The 14267-nt window shown below is 36.2% G+C and overlaps 1 protein-coding gene across 1 annotated transcript in view; it reads right to left on the bottom strand.

The window, feature by feature from the left end:
- Positions 1-14267, bottom strand: part of IL1RAPL2 (interleukin 1 receptor accessory protein like 2) — a 720608-nt gene that overhangs the window by 8016 nt on the left and 698325 nt on the right. The window contains exons 10-11 of the mRNA XM_061178193.1: positions 10065-10208; positions 4494-4664 (exon numbers count right to left, since the gene is read on the bottom strand). Coding sequence (XP_061034176.1) covers positions 4494-4664; positions 10065-10208 — 315 coding nt within the window. The remainder of the gene's footprint in view (positions 1-4493; positions 4665-10064; positions 10209-14267) is intronic.

Here is a 14267-nt window from a genome sequence, read left to right as displayed (position 1 = left end):
CTGACATTCAGATGCCTGTTGGCAACAAAGTTGCTTTTGCTATTCTACTACAGATGTTTCTAGCCTGGGAAGAGACAGACCAAACTTTTACTGGAAAGTAGAAATTCTTGCCACATTCAGGCACCAAACCTGAGAAAACATAAGGAAGATCCTGGCCACAGGCTCAAGAATGGAAAGGTAGGTCACTGCCAGGAAAATAATGTCCAGATCTGAAGACTTTTAGTTTTAGCATTTAGGAAAAATGTTTGTGTCAAATCTTCCCACCTGTGCTGTTCCATGATGGTCAAAGGACACTCCTCTAGTAGGGCATGCGAGAAGGGTACAGTTACCTATACCTCACCTTGGAAAGTGATATCTTTATATTGAAGCTTTTTGTGAACTCATGATCATGCGTGCATTGGTGTCAGGGGGAGGGAGAAGGGTGGGGGAGACCCATTCATGTACTTCTGAAACTGTATACATTGGAAATATTTGTGTGTTGATGAGGTTGAGTTGGAATACCACGAGAGTGGTACAAAAGAAACTGAAGATACATCAAAAGTGAAGGCATTAAACATGAATGGGTTTATGTCATAGACTTCATTAGTTTGATTCATAGAAAATTATTGTTGTAGGTCAAGAATGATATTATGAAGTCTGCTTTTACAATTCTCAAAGGCCTCATTGCTAGTTTTTAGAGGAAGGAGCAGTCTTGGGTCAACATGTTTTAAATGAGATGTGAGGGACAAACGTAGCTTATAATATTGTAACTAATTCCCCCCCCGCAGGAATGTGTCTATATTTATATAGCATAACCTGTTAAATCTGTACCAATGGCTGCAACTACAGACCACAGAAGCTTCTTTAATAACACACATACACCAAGTCCAAAATGTTCTACTCTGTCATTCATGTGTAAATCAAGTATATTATTCATATACTTCATCGACTTCCTGAATGCGTGCTAAAAATGCCAAGGAAAAACTCGTTAATCGTGACATGGTGACTGCTCAGCCAGCTCTGAAATGTTGATGGAAAAGAAAAATGGTCAAAGGGCCTTTTTAAGAACCTCTGCAGGTTACACTCACAAATCGGAATTCAGAGAACATGAATTTCCTCGTTCAGGAAGGAAGGATTAAAATCAAACACCCTCCAGTGGTTGCATCTAAAAACTGCATAGTTGTCCCAAATGGCTTAGTTGTAAAAGGAGTCTTCCTGTGTACCACTGAGTACCCAGGATCCAAGTCCCTGCTCAGTCTAATTGTTGTACAATCTCAAAAAAACTAAAATGATCTTCTATGGACTATAAAAATCTCTCTTCACCTTAATAACATCATCTTGGGTATTTTTATGTTGAGTTCTTTAAATGCCAGGGTATACGAGGTGACAACCTTCTATTATCTCTTATGTAGTATGTTATAGTCCTCAACTAAAATCTTGTAGTTTTGTGCTAGGAAATATGGCTTGTGTAAGCCTTATACCCCATGGTCAAGGAGGACATTCAGACTTGTCTGTGATACACCAAAACAACTAATCGATTTCAATCAATTTAGCCAATCAACTAGCTGACTCAATGAGGTGTAAAATCGTCTACCACCTGTTTGGCTAAATTGACACAGCAGGTTGATTCAATTGACCTGTCGTCATCAAAATAGACTATCTGAGAGAACTAAGAGAACACGGTTTGGGGATGCATCTCTCTCGCTCTCATGCTCTCTGGGTCTCACTCTCACCCATGCACAATAGCTGCTTCTTTATATAATAAGCAAGTGTCATCTACTGAGTCTCAGGTAAAGTGGCTCGCCTGTGTTCCATGTTGTCCCTATTTCCTTTTCTGATGTGCACAATGTTGAAGCATTGTTTTCCAGGTCAGAAGAAAGATAATCAAATTTGATGTGTTCGGACATGAAGGGTGACATTTTTAAGTCACTTAGTGGGGTTGATAAAGACTGTCTTTTGTGGTGCCAACAATTTTGTAATGCAATAAGCCAGAAATTGAATCCATATTGAATCCTACTGAAGGTGACTTGACATAGAGTATAAATTCCACTTTGGTAATGATATTACTTTAATACAATTTAGTACACTATCACTCTAAAAATCTATGTTGCAGAATTTTGATAGTTAACAAGATGCTCTTGGCAAAAATGCAAAAAATACATAGGAATCTAAGGAATTAAACCAAAAAAACAGTAAAGGGATATTTTTGATATTTCATTAATGATTGATCAACCTCTTGTAGATATTCTTTCTAATATCTGAAAAAAATAAAAGTAATATACACATTAGGATTGAAACTATTCCTATTAATTACATTATTTCCTTTCAGCAGAAAGCTCCTTTTTTAGATTTCACATTCACTTTGTTAAAAAAATGCCTTTCAGATACTGTCATGCAAAAATTAAAATTTTTACTTATTTCATTCTTATTATTTCCTCTTGTCTTAAACCAATACTATTAAAACAAAATCAACAAGCATCTATGAAGCATCTGCTGAGTTCAGGTATTTTGGTAGATGATAACAGGGGTATGAAGATGAATGAGAGACAGTCCTTGCCCTCATGGAGCTTATAGTTTTGCTGAGAAGATAAGACAAATAGCTGGAACACTACATTAAAAAAAAATAACACAAAATATCACAGGAGTAAGGAGTACAAAATTTATAGTCAAACAAGTGATTATACACCACATACTCTAGGGCTAGAGAAATTATTATGGACTTTTCACAGAGGCAGTGTTATGGAGAGTATAAATAGGATTTGTAAAGGTGTAGAAGACTAACATGAACAAAAGTGTTGCACCAGACTGTAGCAGTGTTTAGCTAAGGGTTAATGGATTTTATACTGTAAGAAATGGTGAAGAATTTAAGGTTGTTGAATAGGGGAGAGACATGATCAAGGAGGTATACATATTAGTGGGACTAGATGCGTAAGAGGAAAAATAGGGAAGGTAGAGAGTAATCAACACTCAGGAATGAGGTGATTAGGGCCTATACTAGAATGGTGGAAGTGGTAATGGAAAAGATGCAATGGACACTGGATTTGGGAGAGAGATACAAAAGAATCAAAAATGACTCTGAGGTATCTGCATGTTCCTTGGGGCTCGATCAATGTAGAAGTGGTATTTAAAGTCATGAAAATAAAGGAAATTACAGAAAGAAAAGAGGAGAGGATCATGGGAAGAAATTTGGGGAAATATTACATTTGTAGAAAGTAATGTACCAGAAAATATTGTTTGGTTTCTTTCTATGCATGTGTAAGTGTGCATACTCATGTGCAAACCCAAACATATACAGAAACATATGCACTCTGAAAAAAGAGATGAACAGCAAAAACTCAGTTGTTTCAATTTGTTTCCTGTCAGTTTAGTGACCACGGTGGACTTCTGATAATCTGAATAAAAGTTATTGAGGAATAAATAGCGTGATCTAGAGGAGTGAGAACCAGAATCAAACAGATATAGGTTCTTATTCCATCTCTACCATTTGCCAGCTGACTGGTCTTGGACTTCTTTCAGGCCTTATTTCCTCATCTGTAAGATGAAGATAACAGTACCTGCTCTTTCTCCACATAGGGTTATTGTAAAGATGAAATGAAATAACGTATGTGAAAATATTCTATATACTGTGAAGTACTAAATATATAAGCTTTTAAATTTTGTTAGCCCATGTGTATAAAATACCATATTCTGATTTGTGGTCACAGCTTAATCTCCCCCTCTCAAGGATATTAATATAGACATGCAAATGAATTCTAGCACTTTTATGTTCCCTCAATGACATTTCAAGCTCTTCGAGGGCAGGGACCATATCTTTTCTGTATTTACCTCACACTTTACTGTGTACAATACTCTGAACAGAAACAGGAAAAAAGTATATATTTTTACTTGAACCTGAATTTATTCTGTAAGCTCAAATATAGCTTTCAATATGTAGCATAATTTAAAAGTAGCAGTCAAGCCTACATAGTCTAGAACTTCTTAAAAATAATATAAATACACAGTGAAGGTGCCATACGCCATGGCCTCACTTTCATTTTTAAGTGGATTTTCTTCTGCAAATCTGGAAATGAGTATTAAAGCATAAATTCAGAGTTATTAGTGACAATGATTGTAGGTATAAGTAGAAGCACAATGACAGAAGACCAGCTTTGGAACTGAAATGCATTGAAAATCTGAAATGCAAAAAATCTGAAATGCAAAAAGTCTGAAATGCAAAAAATATCTGACTTATACACATTTTTTTTAACGATCATCATTTTCTCAGAACACTAAGGCAATATAATAAAGCATACTATTAAAGCACAATTTAAAAACCATACCTAAAATATAAATGAGAGTGCCTTTTAAAAAAATTTGGATGCTAGAAAGTCAGAACACAGGTATTGGGGAAAAAGTTGAATTTAATAAAATCTCCTGTAAGAAAAACTATCTAAATACTTGGCTCTGACATTTGAAGTCTCCACATAACTTAAGTGAAGCCAAACTTTTAAAATATAAAACTTGAAAGTACTTACTTCCACTTGGAATTAGGTCCCTTTCTGGGATGAAGAGTTTATATCCATAGTGTTTTTCTAGCACATCTGGCAGTATTTCAAGAGCAAAATGCTCTTCTTCAGGGTTGTCACATTCCAAAGTATCTTGGTCCACTTTTGTGTAAGAGAGATAGGCATCATATTCCTTGTTGTCTTAGAAACAAAGAAAAACAAAAGGGTTGTATGTATCATTAGGTTCGCTTTAAGTACTAAATGTCTATAATCATTAACAGGCTGGAATAAGCACTATAATTAGTGACTGTCATTAATAACTGGAAAAAATAAGTCACATGCAATGCTATAAGAAATCTAGTACATTTCAACATAACTTAGTTATAGTCATAGGATATGAACTGAAACTGTTATGCAGTGGGCAACATATAGTCAGGACAGAATAAAAGAGAACTATTATTTGTGACTTTTGGTGTGAATGATCAGCTCAGTGTGTTTGAATGCAGGACTAAATAGACTCATGGATTTGAACTCTTTCTGTGCCAGTTGGCTTGGCTCTGTTACTTGGTCACAGACTATACCTTGTTTGCACAAATATGTGTAAGAGATCCAAGAGGGGCTGGGCCCTAGAGTGTGGAAGATCGAAATAATCCAGCCTCACTCCTGGAGACACTACTTGTAGCACATGCCATACTTCCAGTTGGTTAGTGTCATCATCCTCATATACAAAATGCAGTTCATTACCAAATATTAGAGAGAGCAGCTGGGTTTTATACAAGTGCATTGCCTGTTATTCTTGTTCAATCCATGGCCAACTAATTTGACACAAGCTACCAAAAGAAGCCTTTGTTTCAGAATATACATCCTTCCAATATTGCCAAATTAGGTTTTCCCTTCACACATTTAGTCAGAGAGTTAACTGTGCTTTGAGAATGTATTTTTTTCTTCCTTTGCTATATTGGCTCAGAGCCAGTCTCCCCAAAGAGAAAACTCTCTCTCTCTCTCTCTCTCTCTCTCTCTCTCTCTCTATATATATATATATATATATATATATATATATATATATATATGCAGTTTTTTCTCAAAGTATTAGTCCCCGCTGGTTTTAGAAGGAACACATTGGAAAAGTTATAGTGGTTTTCAAAATTCCCTTATTTATAGAAAAAAATTTAAAAGTTAATGTAGTGAACCTAGACTCATATGGAACTATTTGTATTTATTAAACCTAGTTACTTGCACATAATAATTTTAAAAGACGAGCAAACATTTCAGGATTTGTTTCTAAAACACAGAAATATTTTCCATTAAAACAGACCTGATTAGAATATAGCTAAATCTTGACCAAAAGTTAATTTACAGGATGAAGCAGCCACTCACTTCCCTATACCACTAAAATTTGGTTCTACCTGCTGAAAGAGGAATATGTGATAGGCATATAAAGAGATATAAATACCCTATGGTAGGAGTACGCAGGACCCCCTGACTATCTAGTGATAACTGAGGCAGGATTATATTGTTCTAAGTCTAGTAAGATTCCAGGCTTCACTACCCCCACATGAAAGGAACTCTGCTTATTTATGTTAAGATGGTGCCTGAAGCCAGGAGCCTTCTCTTTAGCCTGTCCTCTAGCTGGAAAAGACTTCTGTGAACCTTGGTTGGGTACTTGATTGCCTAGAAGCAGATGCACATGAAGGACTGCCCTCATAGTTGAGATCACTTGGCTTACAAATGGGGCACATTCCACTGTTATGCATAAAACGCCACTTGGAAGTGAGAATGTTCATCATAAGCAATGCTAATGTAAGAACCTCCTGGTAATCCTAGCACCTCTGCCCCTGTTCCAATCAAGCTCAGGATGCACCTGCAGGCCCTTGACTCTCTCCAGCTATAATTACTCACCTGGGACTGAGAGCTGCCGATGATACACAGCTGGAAGAATAAAATAGGCCAAAGGACAAACAGATCCATTTCTATGAGCAGAATGTATTTCATTGTTTTTGATGGATGGTGTTGCTGCCTCAAACTCCATAATGTTAGACTAGACCCTAGTTTCCTCTGACTTTGATAACTCTATCTTACAAACCTCCTGAAATTCAACAACTTATTAATTCATTCAACAGTGATTTGTTGAGCATCTACTATGAGCTAGCCATCTGCAATGACTACCTGACTCTTTCACCCATCTGGCCAGAACTTCTAGACTTTTGCCACATTGCTTGTCCTGACTATGACTATTTGCCCTCCAACCATGCCTAATCTCACATATTCCTGGTCCTGTCCTTACTTGCTTCACCCATACTCTAATATAGGTGATGCTACAAAGACTTTTTTCCAGAAAAATATTGCTATATTTGCATATCCCAAGTCAAGTTATGAGAAAGAACATGGATGTCTTTGATATGTGTTAACACCCAACACATCTGGATAACAAATTGTACACAACATTCTAGAAACACATCATTCTTTGGAAAATGGTTGCTTCTGGTTTCAGTCATGTCCCTTTGAGGTGAACTAAAGGTGAAGAGCTTATGGTAGCTGGCCAGAGCAGGAAGAGAGCTCTCAAAGCCACCATGTCAGATGTCCCAGAAGGTCTAGGATGCCAGCTAGTGAGCAAGCAGTGATGCAGATGCCACAGTTTTAAAAATGCACTTCAGCTCTATGTAGACAGCCAAGAAAACCTCATGAATAGCCACAGCTGTTGCTCACAAAGAGGAGCAAGATGGATAGAGCAATATCAACAATATAATGCAAATAAAGGTTAACAGCAAGTCCTGAAAATTGTTTTAAAACCGAATGGCAATTCAGCAACACCACTTTGCTAGGTGAGGCTAATGAGCATTCCTCTGTGTTAAATCATGCTGACTGAGCTCAACTGAGGAACCAGAAAACAGCACAATGGAGACAGAACATTATAAGGAAGAGGGCTCGCACAGTGGTCACCATAGGTATGCTGTTCCCAATGAAGAGAGAAGTTATGACAAAGGGAACCAAACTCTCTGTGGAAGAATTTTCCTGTTATCACACTGTCCTTCCCATTTTAAAATCTCATTTTAATCCTGTTCACCATTAGGAAGCCATTCCTGTTTACAATGTAGTTCTTCTGGGGCTCTGCTAAACACAGTGCTAAATCCTTAGCTTCTAAAGTGCAAAGACTGTGTAACTTTGTGGATTATTGTGTCTCCAATGCCTACTATACTACCAGTGTGTGTGTGTGTGTGTGTGTGTGTGTGTGTGTGTGTGTGTGTGTGTAGGGTTAATCCAGGTGAAGAATATATACGAGTATATACATCATTCATAGTGCTTGGCACACAGTAGACACTTAATAAGTATTTAATGACTGCATAATTCAAAGATGAAATAAATGAAGCAATCATTGTTTGATGAATTGAAATGAAATGAATTATATCAAAAATGTTTAAGAAGTTAGTTTGATAGATTTTATTTTATAAAAAATATGGCATTTTTATAAGAACTTTCAGGAAATGCTACTATAGACATGAATCCAAGAGAAAACATGAACAAAAAGTACATGGGTAAAACTATGGTGTGTCTATGAGATGTCAAGATATTTAAATAAAGAAATGAAAATTCAGTAGGCTATCTAGCTGACATTTGGCATCATGAAACTGGATATTTCTAGAAGGGCTTTAATATTCATTTATTCATCCTCACTACATATCTGCTGACTTTTTAGTATTCTATTCAGCCAGTACAGAGATTGTGTGTTTAAAGTCCAAGTTTCCATGTAGGAATATAAACTATTTTAATTTTCCTTCCTGCTGAAAATCCTTGAAGTTCCCCCCCAATTGAATTTTTCCCTAAAATAATTGGTTTGGAACCAATACACACAATTCTCTAAACAAAATGCTCTAGACTACTTGTCATCTTTGGCCACATGGGCCACATTGGAGATATAGATGCAAAATGTCCTATGATATTAGCATGAATTTAATCTTACAAATATGTACTACAACTGATCAGTTAGTCTGGATTATTGGATGTGGGTGATGAAAGTAATTATTTCAGATTAACCTCATAAACTATATCACCTCTTGCAGAAAGTATTAACAAATTGCTTGTAATCATGACCTAAAGCAAATGAATCAGAGCAGACTCTCTTTCATGTACTTTCATATAGGCAATGCATCTTTAACATTCCCAGTTAGATACTTTAGCCATTTGTTGGCGCTTGGGAACCAGTGAAATTTTCCTCAATAGCATATTTCATCTCATTATTTTATGTGTACAGGTTAAGAAGTCAGATTTTTCAATATTAATTATTGTATACAGAAACTGAAGGTAATTGACTACATTTTCATACATATTGTTGGAGCATGTAATTATCATCAGAACAGGCCCTAATTTCTCATATTGAAGATATATCTAAGTAAGGGTCTTCAGTACTTTTGAATAGGCTGCTATGATCATTAGGTAAATACACTGCTTTGAAAATGAGCATGCATATGTATTCACCAAGCAGCATTTCTCGAATTTACTGTGAAAACATAAACGTCAATTAAAACACACTCATATCATTGTTCATATCATAGTAACAACAAGACCAAAATCAAAGATTCTTCAAAAATTTTGATGTTACATTCACCACTCTGCCTTTGTCCTATCACTATAAAAATAAAACAAAATCATAAACTGCTCTCCTTTGAGGATCTCAAAACAAACAAGAGCTCTAACTTTCATTATTCCAATAGAATGAAAACTAAAATTGAAATCTGGCTTTTTAAAGGAATGACTTACAATTGAACTTCTTTTTTATCTTGGCTTACCTAAGGCATTCCATACACATGTTTCCAAGGCTTATAGTAGTTTGTGGGCGAGGACTGTATGCATAAGGAGTGATATGTCATGATTTCTTATTGGTATTGATTGGAAATATGGTAATTTGTTCTCTTGAAAAATTAAATCATTTTTGAATGTTCAAAGAAACAAGGCTCAATACAACGTTTTATTGATATTTCATATATAAGATTTTCAAGGGCCATAAATGGCAAACAGAAGAAAATTATAAGCCACATTCTGAATTTTTTTCCATTGAGGTCACCTTTGAGAATTGTGCTACAATCATCCAAAATATATCAGTCCAGATGTACTATGAGCTTTAAAATGAGTATCTCCATAGTTTTTAATATATTTTTTGAATAATTTGCTTTTTTCAATGCCAGGAAGAGCTAAATATGATCTGTGCCTAAATTTGAATCTTCTGGAAGAAAAAAATGAAATTGATTCTTAATTTGTTTCTTAATAAGGGAAAGGGCTTTGACAGCAATTGTTTGATCTCCTGACCAACTAATAGCTCCTTGTTAAACTATTTATTTTGGAAATAAATTTCAAGAAATAAAACTATTTTAAAGAACACCCATATATTCTTTACCCAGGTTCATCTATTAATATTTTCTCCCCTTTGCTGTCTTTCTTGATAGATTAATACCATTTTTTTCTGAACTATTTGAGGGTAAGTTGCATTAGTCATAGCCTTTTAACTCTAAATTTTTCATCATGTATCTCCTAAGAATAGGGATATTCTCTTACATAATCACAAATTCATGCCTTTTAATTGAATTTGAACAATAGGAGACAGCTTACCATCTGCAGTTTCATCACCTCCAAAATGCTGTCGGTAGAAGAGCATCAATTCAATATTGTAGCATTTGTAGATGACCACGAGCAGTACAAGGAGGAGGAAGATTGCTCCCAGGCCTCCTGCAAGTTCAATTTTGTAGATTAAATCTGGAACAAATAAAATAAACAGGAAAAGGTAATTAAATCGGCAACATTGAGGAACTTCCCATATTTCTAGTCTCTAAGATGTACAACCCATTCTGTTTTTCTTTACAGAAGATTCTTGCTTAATGCAGTAAGTAGATGCGTTCTTGATACATTTGTGTAAATCAATTTCTTGTTAAATTAACTCTCTTCTAAGTATTTGAAAAATTTTACTGTTGAAAGTGATGTCTATCTGAAAAAGAATAGTCTCTCCCACTTTGTTTTGAACACATCTAGACCTCACATGTATACGTTTGCTTTAAGTGTACTTCAGGAAACTATTAGAGCTGCCTTTTACTGGGTTCAGGTCCAATATTTTGTTGTTTCTGTTAAATTATCTTTTGGCTTAGCAAGATTACAATCTAATACTTCTTAGGCCACAGGCCCTATTCTTCTACAGGAGAACAGCATCATAAAATTATTCTCAGAATCAAATAAAAACCAATGAGCCTACAGGATTTAACTGTTTCATTTAACCACAGTAGAAAATAATCCAATAGAAGGTAGGCAGGGGAAATTAGCTTATCCATTTCCCCTACTTATCTGAATAAATGACTATAATTTGTATGTGATATAATATGCCCAATGGTGCTAAAAGAGAATGAGAAATCTAGGCTAATCACTTGGCCTATTCAGCCAACACCAGGCTACCTGATAGCAGCCTTAGGCTCTTCCAGTGGGGCACCCCTAGTACTCTGAGAGTTGGAACAATTAAATCAACACATAATGGAAGGAGACATAGTATATCCTAGGCCCAGGACATAGTGACTTACCTGTAGCTTAATTAGTGATATTAACAAAATCTAGGGTGTATCATCAAAAGAGGGGATAGCATCATGGAATTTAGAGAAAGGGGAAGTCAGAGAAGAATTTAGAATATGAATTCAGCAATGTCCAGAGGAGAAATGCTGAATCTGAAAGACACTAGACCAGAGATATTTTCCACTGTGTGACAGGGAAATTCATTGGTCTCAACATAATACAGATAAAACTATCTTAAAAATTAGCTAAGCTCCCCTTAATCTAATTCCATAATTACCAAGTGACTCTTTTATTATTAATTCAGCTTACCACGTAACTACAAACTGAAAAAGGGAGTGGCATTTTAGTTTGTACATCAGTTGCTTATGAGTTTGCTTGGCATCAATCAGCCTCCCTGGATGGATCAATTCTGGGGTACTGCCAAAATCAAATTGATGACCATGACAGACTGCCATTCTTGAAGGTCTCTTGACAATAAAATCATGAGCCTTTCCCTGGGATTGTCCCTTGTCTCTATATAGGCTTATTGCTCAAGATAAATTAGGCTCAATATAACAATAAGATTAAGAAAAAAGATTAACATATATAATATATACTACAAGTAATGTATATTATAGATAAAATTTTCTACCAGTCTACTATCTATTCTCTAAGTAATCCTTTAGGGCAAGAATTGTTGGTCCAAATTCATCACTGAAGAATCTAAGACTCAGTAGTTTAATTCACTTAACCAAGGTCATACACCTAAGGAGTGGCCAAGATGGGACTTGAGCCCAGATATTCTAACTTCATATTTAAGGTTCTTTTTATTACACCACAGTTTTGTAAGCTCCTCTGGAAAGTGACAATGAAATTCCTTCTCCCTCTTCCTCCATAGAACTCTTGGTAATGCTTCTCAAGAACATGTGACCTGCGGTGAATTTTGGATTCTTCTGCCCTTTCAATTCCAAGGAAAGAAGCTAAACTACAATTGCCAGGCAGAACGATAGGACAGAGAAGATCTCAGACAGTTTATTGGAGGGTATTGAAGAATTCTGTAGCTATATCAAGAAGGAACGAGGGGCTCCTTGGAGTCCAGCATATGAGAAGTTTTAGGTTTTGTAGGGAGATAGAGAATTTGGTATTTTAAAAGAGGTGGAGTAATAGAGAAGATGGTAGTGGCCAGAGACAGCATGGCCAATGAGGAGAGTCGCTGAGTAGAAATGTAAGAAATATAAATGTATTCTTTTTCAGTAAGGAGAGAGGGAGAAGGATAGAAAAAAGAAGGGAATGAAGCTGTTGTGAGAGACAAAATATATTAATAAGGAGCATTATGAGGGGCCACATAATGAGTAGGGATAGGAAATTGGAATCTATCTCTGTCATGCCTGCTGCAAGAGGTGGTCATTTGGAAAATTAAGCCACAAAATTTCAGGTAAAAATAATCCTACCTCATATTAGCTCTGCCTCCTGCCCTCCCTATAGAAAGTGACTCCCCAGGAACCACTGCCTGCCTCTATGTGGGTGGTAAGGCAGGCTTGCTTATGAGACCTCTGTGGGGCTGCAGTATCACAACCTTTGCTTGTTTTCTTACTGTTTTATCAATTATGCATTCTTTTTTTTATTCAAAAAAAAAGAATATCAAGTGTCTTTATTTTTTTTTTAACATCTTTATTGGAGTATAATTGCTTTACAATGGTGTGTTTGTTAGTTTCTGCTTTATAACAAAGTGAATCAGCCATACATATACATATATCCCCATATCTCCTCCCTCTTGCGTCTCCCTCCTACCCTCCCTATCCCACCCCTCTAGGTGGTCACAAAGCACTGAGCTGATCTCCCTGTGCTATGCAGCTGCTTCCCACTACCTGTCTATTTTACATTTGGTAGTATATATAAGTCCATGTCACTCTCTCACTTCGTCCCAGCTTACCCTTCCCCCTCCTCATGTCCTCGAGTCCATTCTGTACGTCTGTGTCTTTATTCCTGTCCTGCCCCCTAGGTTCTTCAGAACCATTTTTTTTTTTTTTTTTTAGATTCCATATATATGTATTAGCATACGGTATTTGTTTCTCTAGCCAGCGTTAAATTGACAGGACAATATGATTTTTTTTTGTTTACTCTGAAAACTGAATTCTCTTTGATCTTAGGTCATTGATTGACTTGATTCAACATGTTTTTCCTGTTGTAAAATGTTCATTTAATGTTGTAATTTTGTTAACTCTTTGTCTCTGTCTCTCTCCCTCTGTCTCACTCTCTGGTCAGAACAGATTTCAACTGTTTTCAAAGTCACTGAATGGGATTTTTTTCCACCAATTTCTATGTTATTTACAGAGTAGAGTTGCTATTAGATAGATGGAAAACTTCAGCAGCAGGAACAATTTGTGCTCCAAAGTAGCAGACACCTTTTTCAGCAGTAAATTTATGGAAGAAAACTGTGGTGTGAAAAGTACCTTTGTGGTTTTGGGGTCCATTTTATAAAAATATCTTTGAAAGATATTACCTAATGATGGCTGTTTACATTGAAAACTGTGGACTGAGTCCCTGAGACTCAACCAGTATTCTTTGATTCAGCCCAGGCAGTCACATTAAAAGGGAAACATGTATCCTATAATCAGAGGGCAGAATTGCCATCACCCAGTTGACACCTAGCTTTTCTTTTGTCTTCTGTTTTCAACTGCCATTTTCCATCTCAGCAGGATCTATACTTCTAGGGACATTTCCTGACTGAGAAGGTGAAAGTCATTTTATTTGGACTGTGTCGTGTATACGCTTCACAAGGATAGAGATAGCCAGAACAGCAAATATTTATGGGATTGTAACTTTTTCCAGGCACCCAAAGTACAAGTGTAGTTCTTTTTAACCTTCTTAGTTTGAACCCAGCTAGTTCTTCACTTTGAACATGAAGATCAGACAGTATAGAATGGGACAAATAATAGCTGAAGTCAAGGGACTGGAGAGCAGGAAGACTGGAACTGTTCTGAGCTTGCTCATAATTTGGGAAGCAGGTTAGGAGATCCCACCTGAGGGTCTCCTATACAGGTCGGGGGTTCAGGGTGGGGCAGTAGCACTAGGAATGAAGAGAAAGAGAGAGTCATTGATATGTCTCTGTTTGTGGGAAAGGGAGTATGTGCAGAGAAGGCATAATTATCAGAATTTTCCTAGCATTAAGTTCAGAGTCTTGGTTCACAAAAAAAAAAAAAAAAAAAAAAAAAAAGAATGAATTTCTTACTAAAATGTTAGTTGTACTTGTTGGCAAATAGTTCATTGGAGAGTGAGGGC

Source organism: Eubalaena glacialis, chromosome X, assembly GCF_028564815.1.
Source record: "Eubalaena glacialis isolate mEubGla1 chromosome X, mEubGla1.1.hap2.+ XY, whole genome shotgun sequence".
Lineage (NCBI taxonomy): Eukaryota > Metazoa > Chordata > Mammalia > Artiodactyla > Balaenidae > Eubalaena > Eubalaena glacialis.
This window is presented reverse-complemented; position numbering and strand designations above follow the sequence as displayed.